The sequence below is a fragment of the Amblyomma americanum genome, chromosome 10 (genome assembly GCF_052857255.1).
Source record: "Amblyomma americanum isolate KBUSLIRL-KWMA chromosome 10, ASM5285725v1, whole genome shotgun sequence".
Classification (NCBI taxonomy): domain Eukaryota; kingdom Metazoa; phylum Arthropoda; class Arachnida; order Ixodida; family Ixodidae; genus Amblyomma; species Amblyomma americanum.
In genome coordinates this window covers 149,384,176-149,405,100 of record NC_135506.1, presented here as the reverse complement: position 1 = coordinate 149,405,100, position 20,925 = coordinate 149,384,176, and the positions used below count along the sequence as shown (strand labels likewise).

The window sequence follows — 20,925 nt, the reverse complement described above, 5'->3', positions numbered from 1 at the left end:
GCTTTATAACGCCACAGCAGCCCAAATCCAGGTTGGACGCGGCGAATACTTCCGAGTAGTCGTTCAGCAAACCAGCCAGAGCCTCCCTCTCCCTGGATTTTAAGTGAGAAAGATCGAACGACACCTTTGGAGCAGCCGAAGGACTAGCATGCTCTACAGTTGCGAGTACCGTATCGGTGGGCTCACGTTTCTCTATCGCAGAGGTGAAGAAAGCCAATGTTTTATTCTTTGGAAGGCTCAGTGGCTGCTGGCTACAGTTAACCACCCGCAGGGGCACTCTGTGGGCGTCATTAACTGTCACGAGGCACGCGGCTGCCTTCAGGCCATTGCTGAAAGAGTCGACCGGCTCAAGCACTCCCACGGCGCCGCTCTCTACATCTGAAGGCACAAACGCGTACAAAATGTGCTCCGACCAAGGAAGGACGACCGCCTCATCGACCAGCCTGACGGCAACCCGCGAATATACCTTCTCCAATGATCCCACTGTTTGACGGGTGTCAATATCGGTAATGCGAATCTCAGCCCCTCTCCTGTTCAAAAACGGAACTTTTGATCCGCCCGCATTAACCTCTTCCTCAGAGAATGAGACTACTACCTTCCCTTTTCTCAAAAAATCCTGCCCTAATATACCTGACACTCCGTTTGGCAGAGACACCGTGTCCGGGCATACGTACAACAGGGCATGCCTCGTCGGCCACACAAACTACCACCACCTCATCATCCACTGCTCCCTCCCCACGCTCCTCAGGCTGGGGAGGACTATCTAGTTTTTTGTCTCGGTATCTGGAGCCCCGCTGTAGGCTTGCTTAGGGCGTGTCTCGCCTGCTTCTCTTTGTGGCTCCCCACGGCGCACGTTTTGGCAGAACCTGGCGATGTGTCCGCGACCCTGGCAAGCGAAGCATACGATTTCTTCAAAATCTCGCATACCGCGCCTGTAGCTTTGTGGCGGTCTCCGGTTTCCAGCGAATGGGCGCTGTTGAGCGCGCGCTTCAACCTGGCGTTCCACCTGCTGAGATAGCAGCTTTTCTAAGCGATCTAACCGCTCTGTCAAGAGAGCAACCTCAGGGTTGAGCACCGCTCTCTCTATGACGCGTACTCTCGCTGCGGCTGTCGTTAGCGCCTCATTTCGTTCCTCATCCAATGCGGCCGCCACGGCTTGGTCGAAATTGCTCGGCTTGCGCGAGAGCACGAACCGGCGCACGGGGTCTTGCAGACCAGCCACGAACAAAGCGGTCATTTCCTCTTTAAGTAGATCCTCCGCGTATTTCTTCCTTAGCTGGTCTCCTTCCTCCTCCCTGCTTAACGTATCGCGTGCTAGGCGCTGAAGCCGCGACGCAAATGTTCGCACGTCCTCCCCTACCATCTGTCCGGCGTCACGGAACCTCTGTACCCGCACGTGACGTGGTTCAGTGTCGAAATGCTCAAACGCGAGCTTCTTAAATTCCGCAAATGATTTTGTGGATTTTACTTTTTCGTCTCGCCATGCAAAATCATGAGCAGCTCCTGCCATCTTACACCTCGCCATTCCCAGCATTTGAGCATCGGACCATCCCCCCATTTTCCCAATCTCTTCTAGCATGGAAAAGAAATCGCAGATTGGAACCCCTGTCTTATCTCCCGTAAACGTCGGAATGACGCTTCCTAATGCCAGCATGCTTGCTCCGAGCGACGGCTGTGGAGTGGGAGCTCCCTCAGATACAGACATTTTTTTTTCTCAAGCCCTCCAGTGCCTCAAGCCTCTCAAATGGGGGTAAAAGTCCCACAATCAGTCCCGTGATTCCCTTTTGATTACAATTTTGAAGTCATGAATGTCACAGCATTCAGAGGACATTTGCTTTTGAGACCCCACTTCTGACACCAGTGTGATGACCCCCATAATGCGCAGGTCCACACGGGACGGAGAGGCAAAGAGACACCGTATGGCTCAGTTTAAACAAACAGATATATTCAATAATTACACATGATTAAGATTATACATCAGAGGCTGGGGCGTCCGAGCTTACGTGCCGACGACTTCATAGGGGCGATGGAGTGGCTCCGGAGTTGGGCTCGAGCGGTTGCTGGCAGAAGCTGCACGCCGTCGGGCTTCGGCGCTGAAGGCCCTCTTGGCGAACGATGTCGTCCTGAGCGTCCTTCTTCCGTACTGCTTCTCGATTTTTATATCCTCTTCTCCACACTCCCTAGGGTGAGGACGCCCACGCCGGAGGGGAAGGAGGGGGGGGGGGCTAGGGCTTTCACTTGAGCGCACAAACATACCACCGCACTTATTGTCTCGCCCCCCTCACGTGTTTAGTCCGAGGGAAAGAAGGTTGTCTTCGCGGTAGCGCATAGCGTCGGCTGTGGTACGGCGCGCTCTGGCCCGCTGACAGTTCCCGCGTGTCACCGGCCTCCATTCTTCATCCATCAACTGACACTCGCTCCTCAAGGTAAGGCGCGCTCTGGATCGCTGACAGTTCCCTTGTCCTGGAATGTGCTCGGGAGGGCCGCCCCTGGAACCGCCACGCCAATTGGGGAGGATAAAGCCTGTTTCCCCGCGGCGGCGGCGGCGGGTCCGGTTGGGTCCGGTTGGGCTTAAACCCCTTCGTTCTGGTTGTCACTCTCAACGAGCATGGCTGGGTAATTGATGATGCCTGTCATCTGGGTCTCCGTCTACGCCGCGCCGTCGAACGTGGAACCTCGTAGCACACACAAGGAATGTACGTCGTAGCACACACAAGGAATGTACCTCGTAGCACACACAAGGAATGTACCTCGTAGCACACAAGGAATGTCACATACTTCTGGTGCGCATAACACGAGTGTATTTTGCCTTTTTTCGCCGCATTTAACTTTTTTAAGATACAGTCATTGCACTGAATTGCCGCTTCTCGTTCGAAATGGAACGAGACTTTGTACCTATTCATTTTATATTATCTTCCCTTAAAGGCTCTTCCTTGGGACGACAGTATGAATAAACAAACAAGCAAGGTGTCGTGCTGTTCCCAATGGCTGCATGTATTCTATTCAACTCCTCTGCATGGTGCATAAACAACAACACCCTTTACCTCTAAGGTGGAGAAAGAGATTGAGTCCCACATGGCCGCACGGGCACTGACGCGCCGCAGCGAGTCACTCACCAGAGGCTGTAGAGGGCAAAGCCCATCCAGGTGAAGCTCTGCAGGACCAGCAGCAAGGCAAGCGGCATGGCCAGCAGCCATGAGAGGTGCGCCAGCGTCTGAGTGGCCTGCAGCCAGGCGAACGTCAGCACCAGCACCAGGCTCAGGGTGAACAGCACGCTCATCGCGAACAGCACGTGGTCAGACAGATTGTCGCCGTCCAGCAGCCAGTCGACAAAGCTCTGGGGCCGAATTACGGAATTATCAAATCAAAAACATGTAAACAATTTGTCAAAAAAATAGATCAAATACTCCTAGCTCCTATTTGTCGGCCGTGGACTGCGGGCATATTGCTCTTTTGTGTCATGGGTGACTTCAAATAACGTCACAAATGTGGCAGAAGTGATGACGTTGCACACCTAATTATGAAGCCGCAAATTTCTCATTTTTTTGTGATCGCCCCGAGGCGGTCAATTTGACCGTTGCGTTTCTGACAGAAAATGGCGGCGTTGTACGTGGCGATACGACTGCGGCGGCTGCACCGGCGCGAGCATGAAGACGCGTTTGACTTGCCGGACGAGCTGTTTGACGCCTTTTTCGACTGGAGAAACTGACTGTGCAGTGGCTATGTGACGAAGACGCCGTTGAACTGGGAGGTGCTGAGTAGATGAAGCGCACAAAAAACACAGCACAGGAAATAAAGGCACGAGACAGGCGCTACTTGCAACTGTTTATTGAATTCAAGAACGGCTTATTTATACCCAAGAGGAAGGTGTGGTGGAAAGGGAGACAAAAACATAATAACAAACAACAGGTAAATGACAAGTGCGAGGGGAAGGATGCTACAGAGGGGGGAACAAAAGTGATTCAAATCTTTCTAAACTTATCTAAAAATATACTTTAATTCTTATGAATGACCAGCGATGGGGTGCTGACATAGGAACTCCTGATTTTTCTAATCCGGTGGGCTTCCAGCAGTTCACGGGCAGTATATCTTTACTTATACATAATATCTGAGTTTCTTGGAGCTTTGCTTCACAAATTTTTGCCCTTCTTTGCCGCAGTCCTTGCAGTGATGCGGCATACGTGATCCGGTACCAGTTCTTAGCGAGCGTTTATGCTCCGTTAGCTTGTTCATTAAAACATCGGCCTGTCTGGCCGATGTACATCGTTTCACAAGTCAGCGGGATTCTATAAACTACCCCCAGAGCACATTTCAGAAAAGTGTTTGCATGCTTAGTTTCGCATTCTGTTGACTTGACATTATCATTTCCAATCTTCCGACACAGCGATGCAAGTTTTCTTGGTGCAGAGAAGACCACCGGGACTTTGTATTCCACGGCAACATGCTTAAGATAATGAGCCACTTTGTGGCAGTATGGAATCACCACGGGTTTGATTTTCTTTTCAGATACTTCGCCATCCTCGCTCTTTTTTTCCCTTTCTTTTTTACCTTTTTCAGCAATGCTTCCACCACAAACCTAATCACCAGGGAAGGAAAGCCTGCCTGTTCAAGCTTTTCTATCTGTGCGTCAAAGCTTTCCTGTACTTTATGACAACACGATTTCTTTAGAGCTGAATCAAGACACATGATGGCAATGGCACGTTTCACAGTTTTCGAGTGCATCGAATCGTACGGCAATTAGTTGCGGGCACGAGGATGATGTGTTTGCTGGGTGTATCGTCATCGTCCTAATGCATGATTAACACTGCGCTGGTGCTCTCTCATGGGTTCTGCATCGCGAGAGAGATCGGAACGCTACACAACGGCCTGGCAAGTGTCCTTCTACCGAATTTCGGGACCAAACGGCAACACATCGCCAAGGGCACCGCGGCCGCATACTTCAAGGGAATCGCCAAAACTCACGACTGTCTTGCCCTCCAGAGCGAAACATCCATCTGTCGCACACCCCAGTCGGTCCTTTATGTCAACCGATGCTTACTATAAGCCGAGAGGGAAAGAATAGTCGGCCTTCTGCGTCAGTTCCAAGTCTATTTCTCGTCTACATCGGCAGTGAAACAGACGCCTCTCGCTAAGCACCGCATAATAATGGACGACAGTATCCTACCGGCTCGTCAAAGCCCTTACCTTGTCTCATTGCGGGAGCGTGAAGCCATAACTCATCAGGTGCACGAAATGCTGGAGGATGGGGTTATCCAGCCATCGAGGAGCCCCTGAGCTTAGCCTGTTGTGTTGGTTAAGAAGAAAGATGGCAGCCTGCGATTTTGCGTTGACTACCGGAAGCTTAACCAGGTTACAAAAAAGACGTTTGCCTTCCCGTGACGCATTGGCGACTCTCTTGACCGGCTGCGGCCGGCGCGATACTTTTCTTCGCTGGACTTAAAAAGTGGTTACTGGCAGATCGAAGTTGACGAGCGGGATCACTAGAAGACAGCCTTCGTGACGCCGGATGGCCTTGATGAGTTCAAGGTCCTTCCTTTCGGTTTGTGCTCGGCTCCGGCAACATTTCACAGAATGATGGACGCTGTTTTGAATGGCAAACGTGCTTGATATACCTAAACGACGTTGTATTTTCGCCAACGTTCGAAGAACACCTCCAGCGCCTCTTGACCGTGCTACAGGCTATTAGATCTGCCGGCGTGACTTTAAAGCCCGAGAAATGCCACTTTAGGTATAAGAAGCTCCTTTTACTGGGCCATGTCGTCAGCCATCGTGGAGTCCGGCCGGATCCTGCTAAAGCAGTCGCCGTCGCCAACTTTCCCACTCCTTCGCCCAAGAAAACGGTCCCGCGTTTTTTGGTCCTTTGCAGGTATTACCGATGGCGCGATGGCGTAGAGGTAGAGCGTCCGCCTCGCGTGCAAGTGGACCGGGGTTCAAATCCTGGTGCCGCGCAATTCTCCACTGGGTTCAAAAAAAAACCGCGTGTTGATGGAATTGCATAACGAGGCCTGGGGTGCGGCCTGTTCTCGGTGACCAGAACCGACAACGCACTCCCTCACCAGAACAGGATTTGGCCACCCTGGTGCAGTACCTGGCCACAAACTTCAATGAACAAACCGATTAACCCTCGGCCCTCAGTCCCCAGCGGCTGCGGAGCAACTGACCACGGCGGCGGCCAGACCTGTGACGCAGCGCAGGGTGCTAAGAATTTCTGGCTCCGGACAGGCCGCCATTGGAATCTGAACCTGGCAACGTTTAGCACTAGAACTTTATTTAGTGAGGCTAGCCTAGCAGTGCTGTTCGAGGAACTAGCGGGAATTAAATGAGATGTGATAGGGCTTAACAAAGTTAGGAGGACAAGTGAGGCCTATACAGTACTAAAGGACGGACACATACTGTGCTATCGCGGATTAGAGGGCAAACGGGAACTAGGTGTCGGATTCCTCATTAATCAGGATATACCTGGAAACTTAGAGGAATATACTTTGAAAGAGTTAGATGTTGGGCTAGTTGGATTTGTGACAAATTACACATAATTTTAGCGCAACCACGACAGGGACACAGAGAACAGTTAGCGCTCGTGTTTGTCTCTGATCTCTGTGTCACTATCGTGGTTGCGCTAAAAATATGTATTATTTGCAACGTAGAGGAGTTTTATAGTGTTAACGAGAGGGTAGTAGCTATAGTAATTAGGCTGAATAGGAGGTACAAGCTGAAAGTGGTGCAGGCCTACGTGCCCACATCCAGTCATGATGACCAGAGCGTTGAAAGCTTCTATGAGGACGCAGAATGGGCGATGAATAAAGTAAAATCACAGTACACTGTACTGATGGGCGACTTCAATGTGAAGGTGGGCAAGAAGCAAGCTGACGACCACGCGGTAGGTGACTATGGGATAGGTTCTAGAAATAGCAGGGAAGAGTTATTAGTAGAATTCGCAGATAGAAATAATTTACAGATCATGAATACCTTCTTCCGCAAACGAGAAACCAGGAAGTGGACCAGGAAGGGCCCCATGGGTGAGACTAAAAATGAAATCGACTTCATACTATGCGCTAAATCTGGCATTGTTCAGGATGAGGCCGTCCTCGGAAAGGTGCGTTGTAGCGACCACAGAATGGTAAGGTCTCGAATTAGCTTAGACATGAAGAGGGAACGGAAGAAGCTAGTGAAGAGGAAGTCCATTAATGAGTTAGCCGTAAGAGGGAAAGTACAGGAGTTTAGGATAGCGCTGCAAAACAGATATTCGGCTTTAACTGAGGAAGACGATCTTGATGTTCATACAATGAACGATAATCTGACAGACATCATTACGGAGTGTGCCGTAGAAATAGGCGGTAGAAGAGTTCGACAGGATACCGGAAAGCTATCTCAGGTGACGAAAGATCTGATTAAGAAGCGTCAAAGGATGACGGCGTCTAACCCTACCGACAGAATAGAACTGACAGTTATCGAAGCTAATAAATAAGCGCAAGGTACCCGACATACGGAAGTTTAATATGGAGAAAATCGAGCATGCTATAAAGAACGGAGGTAGCCTAAAAGCGGTGAAGAGGAAACTAGGCATAGGTAAAAACCAGATGTATGCGTTAAGAGACAAGCAGGGCAATGTCATTAGCAATATGGATAAGGTAGTAAACGTAGCCGAAGAGTTCTACACAGACCTGTACAGTAGCCAAACTAATCGCAGCGTTAATGAGAAAGACAGTAGTGCACAGCAATGCATCATCCCGCCAGTAACGAAAGATGAAGTAAAGAAAGCCTTAGAAGCAATGAAAAGGGGAAAAACAGCTGGGGAGGATCAGGTAACAGCAGATCTGTTGAAGGATGGAGGGGACATCGTGCTAGAAAAACTAGCCACCCTGTATACGCAATGCCTTATGACTTCGACGGTACCAGAAGCTTGGAAGAATGCAAACGTTATCTTAATTCATAAGAAGGGAGACGCCAAGGACTTGAAAAATTACCGGCCGATCAGCTTACTATCCGTTGCCTACAAAGTATTTACTAAGGTAATCGCTAATAGAGTGAGGGCAACGTTAGACTTTAATCAACCAAATGACCGGGCAGGCTTTCGTAAAGGATCATAGGAAAAAAAAATACATGAATCGCCGACCAAAGGCTTGTGTCAATAAACGACGTTTCGGCTTCCTTACGGCAGCCTTGTTCACTGAAGGCTTTACTTTTAAAAAACCCGGCTCTTAAATACGTTTCAATAATCGTCCGAGGCATCTTGCATACACTGGCGGGAGATTGCCGTCATTGCGATTAAGTGTTTTTTTAGTCGTTTGTATCGCCAGCGACTCAAAATATTGGCGTGTAAGCCCGTTTCTTTCTTTGGCGATAATAGAGGCCTCATTCCAGCAGATACGATGTCCTGCTGATACGGCATGCTCCGCAAGAGCGTTGGCAACTACTTTTTGGTTTTCTACGTCCTTCTTGTGCTCTTTCAGGCGCCTTCGAAAATTCCCGCTTTCGCCTATGTATACATAATCGCACTCAGCACAAGGGATCCGGTACACCACGCCCGGAAATTTTTCCTTTTCCAGCTTTTCCTTCACATTCACAAGTTCGTGCCGTAACTTGTGGGTGGGAACGTGGGCAACGTGAACGTCGTACGAGCGCAGCACACGTCCCAGTGCTTCGCTTACACCAGGCACATAGGGGATGGCGGCACGTGATTGGCAATGGTTGCGGGCCGTGTTGTCTAGGAGCACTGAGCGGCGTTCCACGGAGGCTGGAAATTTCCTGGGGTAGCCGCAAGTCGTCAACTCACGGCGCACTTGCACCAGGTCCGAGGCATGGTCTCGATGTCGTGAGCAAATTTTTCTCGACCTTTCGATGAGTGAGGCCGCAACAGCACGTCCACTGGACGTGTTAGTGGAGCGAGTGGGCCATAACCTCTCCTTTCGAGTGTTCAGGAAGTCGACCCACACGGGCAGGTACCTACATTTTAACTCAGTGAACCCGGCCTGCCACAAACGTGCTGTTGCGGCTTCACTCATCGAAAGGTCGAGAAAAATTTGCTCACGACATCAAGACCATGCCTCGGACCTGGTGCAAGTGCGCCGTGAGTTGACGACTTGCGGCTACCCCAGGAAATTTCTAGCCTCCGTGGAACGCCGCTCAGTGCTCCTAGAGAACACGGCCCGCAACCATTGCCAATCACATGCCGCCATCCCCTATGTGCCTGGTGTAAGCGAAGCACTGGGACGTGTGCTGCGCTCGTACGACGTTCACGTTGCCCACGTTCCCACCCACAAGTTACGGCACGAACTTGTGAATGTGAAGGAAAAGCTGGAAAAGGAAAAATTTCCGGGCGTGGTGTACCGGATCCCTTGTGCTGAGTGCGATTATGTATACATAGGCGAAAGCGGGAATTTTCGAAGGCGCCTGAAAGAGCACAAGAAGGAGGTAGAAAACCAAAAAGTAGTTGCCAACGCTCTTGCGGAGCATGCCGTATCAGCAGGACATCGTATCTGCTGGAATGAGGCCTCTATTATCGCCAAAGAAAGAAACGGGCTTACACGCCAATGTCTTGAGTCGCTGGCGATACAAACGACTAAAAAAAACACTTAATCGCAATGACGGCAATCTCCCGCCAGTGTATGCAAGATGACTCGGACGATTATTGAAACGTATTGAAACAAGGCTTCCGTAAGGAAGCCGAAACGTCGTTTATTGACACAAGCCTTTGGTCGGCGATTCATGTATTTTTGTTTTCCTATGACGCTACTACCCGACCAGACGAGATTTCGTCCAACCTTAGACTTTCGTAAAGGATATTCCACAATAGATCATATTCACACTATCAATCAGGTGATAGAGAAATGCGCAGAATATAATCAACCTCTATATATAGCTTTCATTGATTTCGAGAAAGCATTCGACTCAGTGGAAACCTCAGCAGTCATACAGGCATTGCGTAATCAGAGGGTAGAAGAGCCTGATGTCAAAATACTGGAAGATATATATAGCAACAGCACAGCTACTATAGTCCTCCATAAAGTCAGCAATAAAATTCCAATAAGGAAGGGCGTCCGGCAAGGAGACACGATCTCGCCAATGCTGTTCACCGCATGTCTACAGGAGGTATTTCGAGGCCTGAATTGGGAACAGTTGGGAATAAGAATAAATGGAGAAAACCTAAATAATCTGCGATTTGCTGATGACATTGCCTTGCTAAGTCACTCAGGAGGTGAACTGCAAATCATGATCATTGAGTTAGACAGGCAGAGCAGATCGATGGGTCTAAAAATTAACATGCAGAAAACCAAGGTAATGTTCAACAGCCTAGCAAGGGAACACCAGTTCACAATTGGCAGCGAGAGCCTAGAAATTGTGACGGAATACGTCTACTTAGGGCAGGTAGTGATAGCTGATCGGGATCATGAGAGGGATATAACTAGAAGGATAAGAATGGGGTGGAGCGCATATGGCAAATTCTCGCAGATCATGAGTGGCAGTTTACCAATTTCCCTCAAGAGAAAACTGTACAACAGCTGTATCTTGCCGGTACTCACCTACGGGGCAGAAACGTGGAGGCTAACGAAAAGAGTTCAGCTTAAGTTAAGGACAACGCAGCGAGCCATGGAAAGAAAAATGATAGGTGTTACGTTAAGAGATCGGAAGCGGGCAGAGTTGGTGAGGGAACAAACACTGGTTAATGACATCCTAGTTGAAATCGAGAGAAAGAAATGGGCTTGGGCAGGGCATGTAATGCGAAGGCAAGATAACCGCTGGTCTTTAAGTGTAACGGAGTGGATTCCAAGAGAAAGTAAGCGTAGCAGGGTGCGGCAGAAGGTTAGGTGGGCGGATGAGATTAAGAAGTTTGCAGGCAAAGGGTGGATGCAGCTTGCAAAGGATAGGGTTAATTGGAGAAACATGGGAGAGGTCTTTGCCCTGCAGTGGGTGTAGTAGGGCTGATGATGATGATGATGATGATGACAGTTGATTGAAGAGACGGTAGATGTGTTTTTTTGCAATTTATCAGGTGTCAGCAGTAATAACTTTTTAACGCTTTTAGAATTTTATCTTCAAACAACTGCCATCAATTTTAATGATCGTTTTTATACCCAAAAGGCGGTCATTTGCATAGGTTCTTCAGTAGCTCCCATACTTTGTGACATCTATCTTTGTTTTGTTGATAAGCGCGTTAACAATTCACTAAAGGGCCTTCATGTTAACAGAATTTTTAGATATGTCGATGATTACTTGGTGATTCTTGACAATTCGCATATTTCATCCCTTGACGACGCAGTTGCAGAAATTATCACGGCTTTTAAAGCTACAGCAACAGGTTTAAAATTCACGTACGAACTTCCCTGCGCTCACAACATACAGTTTTTAGACCTCAGAATTGCTTTCAGAACGAACCACATTTGTTGGAAATATAACCCTAGGTCACAAAAGTCCCTTCTCCCTTATAACAGCGCTCATTCAAAGATAATTAAACGCGGGATTGCCATGAACTGCATCGATGCTGCCCTAGAAAAAACCTGCCCGCATCAAATGACCGATAGTGTCAATCAGCAAGTCGAGCGGCTACGCATGTCCGGCTTCCCTGATGATGGTATTTCGGCTGTTTGTGAGAGCCTAATGCAGGAAAGGAAGAGAAGTAAAGAAACGGATGATAAAGGAAAGAAACAGAATAACACTCAGGTAATACCGTACCTTCATAAGATATCTCACAATCTGAAGAAGATCGCCAGGCGATACAACGTTAACATTGTATTTTCCGCACCATGCAAGGTGTCAAAAATTTGCCCAATGATAACGAGAAAGAAGAAGGCGCCGTGCAGTATTAAGCATATCACAAAGTTCACAAAATGTTTAACGAAGGTCGTTTATAGCATTCCTCTTACGTGTAAAAAAGTGTACATTGGCCAAACGGGGTGGTGTTTTAATGAAAGAGCGCTAAAACAGTTAAATCTAGTAAATGATGGTATTAGCGGCCATCTTGCCGTACACTGCCGGTCTTGCAAATGCAAACCTATGCTTAAGAAGGCGCAGTTTCTGGGTCACGCCAAGGACAAGCTTCAGCGTGAAATTAGCGAAGCCTTTTTTATTAGGAATTATGGTTACACTTGCGTCAGCACGCCTTCACTGTCATTGGTGGAGAATGAAATGGTTTTTTTGAATGATTGTACTTAGGTTTCATCTCATGATAACTGAATGTATTCAGACGTCGAGCTTTTTCAAATAAAATCATTTGGAAGTGCAGCACAGTCTTGTCTTATTTGTTCCTTGTCTTCTGTGTACGTTTTATTCTTGCTGCGAAACTTGTCTACATTATGAATAGCAACCAACTAGCCCAAACCACCGTGTTACTACACTTACGAAGGGTGAATCTAATTGCTCCGTCAGTGAAAAAGAGTGTTTGGACATCGTACGGGCCCTTGCCAAATTCCGCCATCACCTCTGTGGCCGCTCTTTTGACGTTGTGACGGACTATCATGTGCTTTATTGGCTTTCCTCATTGAAAGACCCATCCGGCCGCTTTGCCAGGCCACCTATTCGTCTGCAAGAATAAGACATCCGCGTGGCCTGTCTGTAACATATAATAGAGAGCCTGAAATAAAAGTATGAACGAAAAGGGTGTGAAGAAGACGACGAGGATGGCGATAAGGATGACTTGAATTAACCGAAAAATAAAGAATATGAAGTATTCAGTGAGCTGGGAAGAGATGATTGGTGGAGAAGAGGATGACGGGAAGGATGACGTCGACTAAAGCCCCAACTCGATGGACACATCCTACGCGTACCGGCGGAGCGCCTACGCGCACGGGCGTACGCTGGATCCTGTCTGCGCATGCGCAAAGCGCGACGCGCGCGCAGGCGCGAGCAGGGGCAGATATCTGGCCATGTTAGATATCCGCGCCTGAGCGCGCGCGCTTGCGCGCGCGTCGGTCCGGTTTACAACAATAAAGCCCCAACTCGATGCACACATCCTAGGCGTACGGCGGAGCGCCTACGCGCCCAGCGCCGCGCCGTGCCAAGCGTCGAAAAAAGTCATACACCTCCATGCTCCCTGTGCTGGGGCGTTCTCCCTCTCGAGCCGACCGAAGGAATTTCAAGCGTGAAGTAAGGGGATTTGGGGGGCGCTGAAAGGACAACTTAAACCGCGAAGAAACGTTCCAGAAACCTGGGATAGGTTCAAGCCATAAAGAAAAGAGTCCCCGAGAGCCCCCGCCGTCCTCCTATTGTTGTAAACCGGACCCCGCTTCCGACGCGCGCGCAAGCGCGCGCGCTCAGGCGCGGATATTTGACATGGACAGATATCTGCCCCTGCTCGCGCCTGCGCGCGCGTCGCGCTTTGCGCATGCGCAGACAGGATCCAGCGTACGCCCGTGCGCGTAGGCGCTCCGCTCGTACGCGTAGGATGTGTCCATCGAGTTGGGGCTTTAGAGGACGGCGGGGGCTCTCGGGGACTCTTTTCTTTATGGCTTGAACCTATCCCAGGTTCCTGGAACATTTCTTCGCGGTTTAAGTTGTCCTTTCAGCGCCCCCCAAATCCCCTTTCTTCACGCTTGAAATTCCTTCGGTCGGCTCGAGAGGGTGAACGCCCTAGCACAGGGAGCATGGAGGTGTATGACTTTTTTCGACGCCTGGCACGGCGCGGCGCTGGGCGCGTAGGCGCTCCGCCGTACGCCTAGGATGTGTGCATCGAGTTGGGGCTTTACGCCAAGGTTATAAAAGCGCGAGGGAGAGCGAGACACGGAGAGGGGGGAACCGAAAAGCGGAGGCTCCGGCGAGTCAGGGACGCTTCGGCTGGAAGAGAGCAACGCCAGCTACTGCTCCGGTGAGCTCGAGTTCCAAGGCTTCGCACCGTGGACTTCCTGCCATTCCTGAGCCCGTTCTGGGGAGTCAGCGGAGGACGCTACCACCTGTTACGGCCAGGGGCGCCTCCAGCGCTGTTGCCACCCATCCGGGTGGTGCCCCCAACGCCAACATTACCGGCATCACCTCCATGGGCACTTGGACCGGGAGCTTGTACGACGCCGCCAACGACCCCGCCAGTGACGCCAGCCTGAGCACCTCGACGCCTGCTACTTGGATGGCACTGACTGGACTCTAGCAACGCTTCATCCGCACCGAACCGTGAGCAAATCAAATAAAATCTTTATTTTTATTTTCTCTCTCAAGGAGAAAGAGGGGGGTGGCGGGTAACAGCCGCATGATTGCGGCTTGATGAAGCCCGGCCCCTTCATGTACAATTCGGCAGCAGTTTGAAAAAAAAAACACATTTAGCTTCAAAACGTTAGTTAGAAACAGATTTCGTTAAATACGTACACTTCAGCTTAAGCACAATGCCTATAAAAGAACCTTTCAACACCATTCAGAAAAAGGAATCTGCAGCAGTACAGAGCACTTCATGGCAGTCAAAAACACAGGATACAATAAAATAAACTGAGCAACAAGTAACAAACATCAAGAACACCAAAAAGTACAAACACAAGCATACAAAATTTGTCAGGCGTTAGCTGCAAGAAAATGTGCATAAACTGCTCGTTTGGACATCTTTTCCGGGCAGACATCGATGGCCGCAAGGTTATTTAAAAGAACAGCTGCGTGATAAGAAATTGACTGGCGACCATAATCTGTACGACAGAAAGGCACAACCCATGAGTCATTTCGACGAGTATTGTAGAAGGAAATGTGGGGTCGAAGATTTATTAAGTCCAGGAAGCTGCGATTACACGCCAAAACGGACGAGCGATATGTAGACGTGAGACGAAAAAGATGGATTCTATGGGAAGAAGTTTAAAGTGATGAAAGTAATCAGAAGTATGCGCATGACATGGAATATTAGCAATTGCACGCAAGGCACGTTTCTGACAGATTTTAAGTTTCCCTATGTTTTCCTTAGATATAGTTGACCAGATTAGATGGCAGTAGTTTAGTGTAGACAGAAATAGTGCGTTATAAATTACGCGTTTAACTGTGATCGGTAGGAAGTGGCGGGTGTCTGTTTAGTATCCCGCAAACCTTGTTAAGTTTATTGCAGAGTACTTCAACATGCTTATTCCACGTAAGGGTCTCAGAAAATATTACGCCAAAGGTCTTAATTTCGTTCACAATACTTACTTTCACACCGTCTAAAAGTATATTACCTTCGGGGTTAACAGTTGTGTTCTTAGTGAGGAAAAGAATAGCCTGTGTCTTTTTTAGCGTTCAACCGTAAATGATTTCTTTGCGACCAGTCGCTAACAAATGAACGCCGAACGCTAGTAGACTGGTAGTTCCCAGGTTGTGTCTAGTGGTAATCTTTGTGTTTGATGTTAGTAAGGTTAGTTACTTTTGTGTGCTAGTGTTTGTGTCACTTAGGGTGTATTAAATGTGCGTCTGTGTGGGTACACCTGTCGCCTAGTCCATTCTCTCGACCCCAGTGTTCGCCGGGGAGATCCGTGACACTACCGCTCCGGCCGCAAGCATCAAGACGCTCACCAGCCTTTTCACCTCTAACCCCTCCCCGTCGTCGCTTCATATAATCATGCCCTCCCGCGCAACGTACCGACCCTTGGATCGCTTTTCTCCTCGACTTTCTGACCAACCCCATGGCTGCTTCTCCATCTCGTGCTCTCCGCCGGCCGGCTTAATAATCATAATAATTGGTTTTGAGGGAAAGGAAAATGGCGCAGTATCTGTCTCATATATCGTTGGACACCTGAACCGCGCCATAAGGGAAGGGATAAGGGAGGGAGTGAAAGAAGAAAGGTAGAAGGAGGTGCCGTAGTGGAGGGCTCCGGAATAATTTCGACCACCTGGGCATCTTTAACGTGCACTGACATCGCACAGCACACGGGCGCCTTAGCGTTGCCAATTTGTCATTCGCGATAATCTCCTCTATCGCCGGAATTACAGCTCCGACAGCCTCAAGTGGTTACTCATTATTCCTCGCCACTTGCGCACACAAATATGCGCCTATTTCCACGCTAACCCACAATGCGGTCACGCGGGAGTTTTCACGACACCTGCATCCGGCCGCGCTACGGCTGGCGCGGCATGTGCACCTTTGTACTTAAGTACGTACGCTCCTGCCTCGCATGTCAACGTCGCAAGGCATCTCCTCATCGTTTGCTGGAGAGTTGCAGCCGCTCCCTTGCCCACCACGCCCTTTCGACCGGATCGGCATTGATTTCTACGGCCCGCATCCCTACACTGCGGCCGGCAACCGTTGGGCTATCATTGCGGTTGATATCTGACGCGGTATGCAGAAACCGCAGCCCTTCCGTCTGTCACAGCGACAGACTTTGCCTCCTTCAATTTTCAGCGTTTGCTATATATATATATATATATATATATATATATATATATATATATATATATATATATATATATATATATATATATATATATATATATATAGCAACTGGACAGCTACTATAGCCCTCCATAAAACCAGCAATAAATTTCAATAAGGAAGGGCGTCAGGCAAGGAGACATGATCTCGACAGTGCTATTCCCCGCCTGTTTACAGGAGGTACTTGGAGGCATGAATTGGGAACACTTGGGATTAAGAGTTGTGGGGATTGGGCCTCTTGAGCGATCGGAGTGCGCGCCCGCTGCTGCCGTTTGCTCGTTAGAGACCCCCCGTGGGGTGTCCGCGAGCGCAATGCAGGCGGCCCCGCTGGTTGTCCTCCTTTCCAAGGGAAGCTCTGTTGAAGAACCGCTGTAAATCACCCTCCCTTCCGTTCTTCCCGCTTCGACCTCACGTCCCCATTGGGTCCCTCCCAGTGACAGCGGGGGGGCGTTGTTTCGGCGAGAGGCCCGAGCGGGAAATGAACGGGGAGACCGCCACCGACTCGGGCAGCAGAAAGGTGCGTAGATTTTGCCTCCCGGGGGCACCGGCCTTTGCCGGGGGACCAAGAGCGCGGGTGGTGTAACCTTGCGTACCTACTATGTGCGCTTGAGTCCAGGCCCGAGCCTCCGGAGTCCCGTCGCCCGCCTGTGCGGCGCTCCGGATTCGGGAGGGCCTGATTTGGCTGGTTCTCCGTCAACGCCGCCCATTGCCGGTGACGACGCGCGTTGAGCCATCGACGTGCGACCTGCGTCGTCAAGATGTGCTCCGCGCATTCCCCATCCTCCCTCGTGTTGTGTCGCGCGCGATTTAACCATCTGGTTGGCCGTGCGGCATGCTATCGCCCTTGGCTGTGCCGTCACGCGCGTATGTAGTCTTTGCACTGCGCGCGCGGCTCCGCGGGCCCGCTTTCGGGTGCTGCGGCTGGGCCATGGGTTTTTACTGAGGTCTGGGGATTAGTGCAGTGTTGTGTAATGCAGCTTCCTATGTAACAAACACTTGTGCTCTATAATAACTGCGTCTTCCTTCCTTCGGAGCCAGAGCGCAGCCGCGCGGCGAACGCTGGTTATGCCCTCATCTTGCTCTGTCCCGAACCAGCGATATGTGGGCGAAGTGGCACTCAACACTTCGGCACGGGTTCGTTACCAACCCCACATAATTGGCGCATCAACGTGGGGCAGTTCCTGCCTTTCCAGTTACTGCATTTAGTTGCAAGCTTGAGGGCCAGTTAAACCAGCCGGTAACGCGCACTTGAGACGCCTTTCTATCCTCCGTTGCGGGTAGCTAGGATATGTCAGTAAAGTTGCGAATTTGCAATTTAGGGTCGATGGGTGCGCGAGAAAGGAACCTTTATTCGATGTCGAAGCAAGATGCATTCATCCAGCCGCCTTTTGCGTGTATGCTATCGCGCTGACGCCGAAGGGGACTACGTGTAGGAGCAGCCCCGCGCAGCGCCGAGGAGTGGCAGAGCAAAGGCTTGGCTTGGTATGACGCTGTGTAAGGGCGGCAAAACTGGCCGGACTCCTTGGGAGCAGCTAGGATTATTTCCAGCCCTAAGAGCGTTTCAGGGCCCAGCGCGGTGACACCTTTCGCGTTTAGAATTCACGGTAGTCTCAGGGAGACAATGCGTCGGAACGTCGCTGGTACTGCGTCGCGCGCATGAGGCCGTGGAATTCTGTCTCTTGAGAAAGACCTGGCGCCGTAACGCTAGCTCGTATATTGCAGCGTGCGCCGAGGGGCCGAAGCCAGATGTAGCTGGCGTCCCCGGGGCTTGCCTTGGTGGGTCATGACGGCTCGGGCTGGAATATCAAGTCCACCCAACAGCATCGCAGCATCTCTTTCTAAATTAACCAAATTCCTTCACGACCCACGGCTGTTGACGAAGGTCAGTAAGGCAGACTGACCGCGAGAAGGCACTCACGCTCGCTTTCGAGGCGCTGAGAGCTGATCCGCAGAGTTCTCCCCTAGCGATACCCGTTAACCTTTGTTCCGCGGTGAGAGACAGGGTCCAGATGGCGCGAAAGGATATTTCCGCTCTAGGCGCAGTTTTTTCTCTTGGCTTGTTGGTGCCCTCTGTAGCGCGCGGAGAAGTCCGGGTTACGCTGCTTACTTGATCGCTTACTGTTGTGAGCGAGAGAGGTGTTGATGAGGTCCGTTGATTTCACGTTTTGGCAAGGGGGCACGACGACCGAAGCAAACGACCGCCTTCTGTTGTCTCTTCGGTGCCTCCTCAGACGACATTCACCTTTGTGTTTTGTCCCATGCTTGATATCGGACATCTTCGGTTGACAGCTGAGCTCAGGCTTTACCCAGCCTTCGTCACGGCGAGCCCGTTCCGCGGCGTTTCCCGGAGCGAGCTACTTCGCTGAGCCTTCAGCCCGATATGTGAGTGGAAGAATGCATGTTACGTTTCTGTATAGTACTGGCAATGTTTCAAAGTGTATTTTCGCGTTAAATGTTTCCCGTCTGTATAATATGAGTTTTGAAGTGCTTTGTTTTCTCGCCTATGTACAGTGTAGTACTGTAGATAATGAAACGTATTTCGGTTCGCTTCAGAAGGGGACCTTTTTTGTCTAATTGTGGCGCGAAGGGTCGTTTGCGGGGTTACCTTTTTTCCCGGGATGCCCGGGAGGGTCTGTTGCTGTGGGGGTGAAAAGCTTTCTTTTCCTCCGTGCGTGAGCCAGTGCCCTCCTTTCCACTGTGCCTGGTCGCCGCATGGCTGCTATCGCTTACGCTTCTCGTTCGCCAAGTGTGTCTCCAGATGTCGGAGAGGCTGTGTGCGCGGGTACGAATCCGTTGAGGCGGGGGCCATGTGGGAAGAGAAAGTAAAAAAGAGCATGCAGAGTAGTAGCTGAGGGGCATGCCTGTTAGCCATGTTTCGGAATGTATGTGTGCTCGCAGGAATACGCGGGAAGTCAGTGTCTACGTTGCTCGAGATCCTTCTTACCCTTGGCCATTGTAGCGCCGTCGGGCGCGCGCGCCTGCTTGGGTGGAGAGAAGTGCGTTTGTTTGTGAATACTTTTTCTTGTTCAGTGGCTTTAGTGCCATCAGGGACCTTGCAGTAGACAAGAGCTGCGGCCTTGGAATGTTTATTTTTCTTCACGCCTGTCGCTGAACCATGGTGCTTTGACTGTTTCGGAGTGCGCCAGAGCTCCGTGATAACCGGTGCGTGCCAAGAGACAATGGGGCCTTGGCTGCGGACCTCGACGAACAGCACTGGGCTGCCCATAGCGCCGCCTTGCTATGGACACCATCTTCACAGCCTCGGGTTCATGGCGAGCTTCGCGGCCACAGCTGGACGACGACGGTGAGCTGGTTCCGGTGATAGGTGGTTGCTGCTCATCATGACCGACTCCCGATTCCATCGGAGATATCGCGGCTCCGGCGGTTAGTTGTGCCGAACTTTTGCCGGCGCGCTGTCGTGCGCGTTCCGAGCTGTTGTGGCAGCGCGGAAGCCTGAACTCAGTTTTTGAGCAGAAGTAAGATTACAATGTTGCATATTTCTGCTGTGTATAGCTTCGAGTGATCCTATTTTGTAATCGCTATGCCGCGAATGCTTTTTTGAACTTCTTGTGCAATGCCGCATCTTAGTGATTTATAGTTGTAGAGTCTGTGGGAATGCTGTGTAAGTGTGTTTAAGGGCTGGAGGCATGGTGAAAGGCTGGTAGCTCATTGATGCTAGCGCAGGCAGTTTTGTGCTGTGTGTAGTGAACGTAGCTCTGCATTCAGAGCGACGGGAGCATTTAAGAAGAGGGGGTTGTGGGGATTGGGCCTCTTGAGCGATCGGAGTGCGCGCCCGCTGCTGCCGTTTGCTCGTTAGAGACCCCCCGTGGGAGGTCCGCGAGCGGAATGCAGGCGGCCGCGCTGCTTGTCCTCCTTTCCAAGGGAAGCTCTTTTGAAGAACCGCTGTAAATCACCCTCCCTTCCGTTCTTCCCGCTTCGACCTCGCGTCCCCATTGGGTCACTCCCAGTGACAGCGGGGGGGGGGGGGGGGGGGGGGGGGGGGGGGGGGCGTTGTTTCGGCGAGAGGCCCGAGCGGGAAATGAACGGGGAGACCGTCACCGACTCGGGCAGCAGAAAGGTGCGTAGATTTCGCCTCCCGGGGGCCCCGGCCTTTGCCGGGGGACCAAGAGCGCGGGTGGTGTAACCTTGCGCACCTACTATGTACGCTTGAGTCCAGGCCCGAGCCTCAGGAGTCCCGTCGCCCGCCTGTGCGGCGCTCCGGATTCGGGGGGGCCTGATTTGGCTGGTTTTCCGTCATCGCGGCCATTGCCGGTGACGACGTGCGTTTGAGCCATCGACGTGCGACCTGCGTCGTCAAGATGTGCTCCGCGCATTCCCCATCCTCCCTCGTGTTGTGTCGCGCGCGATTTAACCAACTGGTTGGCCGTGCGGCATGCTATCGCCCTTGGCTGTGCCGTCACGCGCGTATGTAGCCTTTGCATTGCGCGCGCGGCTCCGCGGGCCCGCTTTCGGGTGCTGCGGCTGGGCCATAGGTTTTTACTGAGGTCTGGGGATTAGTGCAGTGTTGTGTAATGCAGCTTCCTGTGTAATAAACACTTGTGCTCTATAATAACTGCGCCTTCCCTTCCTTCAGAGCGAGAGCGCAGCCGCGCGGCGAACGCTGG

At 50.9% G+C, this 20,925-nt stretch overlaps 1 protein-coding gene across 1 annotated transcript in view; it reads right to left on the bottom strand.

Moving 5' to 3' along the window:
- LOC144106252 (E3 ubiquitin-protein ligase MARCHF3-like) overlaps positions 1-20,925 on the bottom strand; it is a 458,876-nt gene that overhangs the window by 207,649 nt on the left and 230,302 nt on the right. The window contains exon 4 of the mRNA XM_077639011.1: positions 3,117-3,337. Coding sequence (XP_077495137.1) covers positions 3,117-3,337 — 221 coding nt within the window. The remainder of the gene's footprint in view (positions 1-3,116; positions 3,338-20,925) is intronic.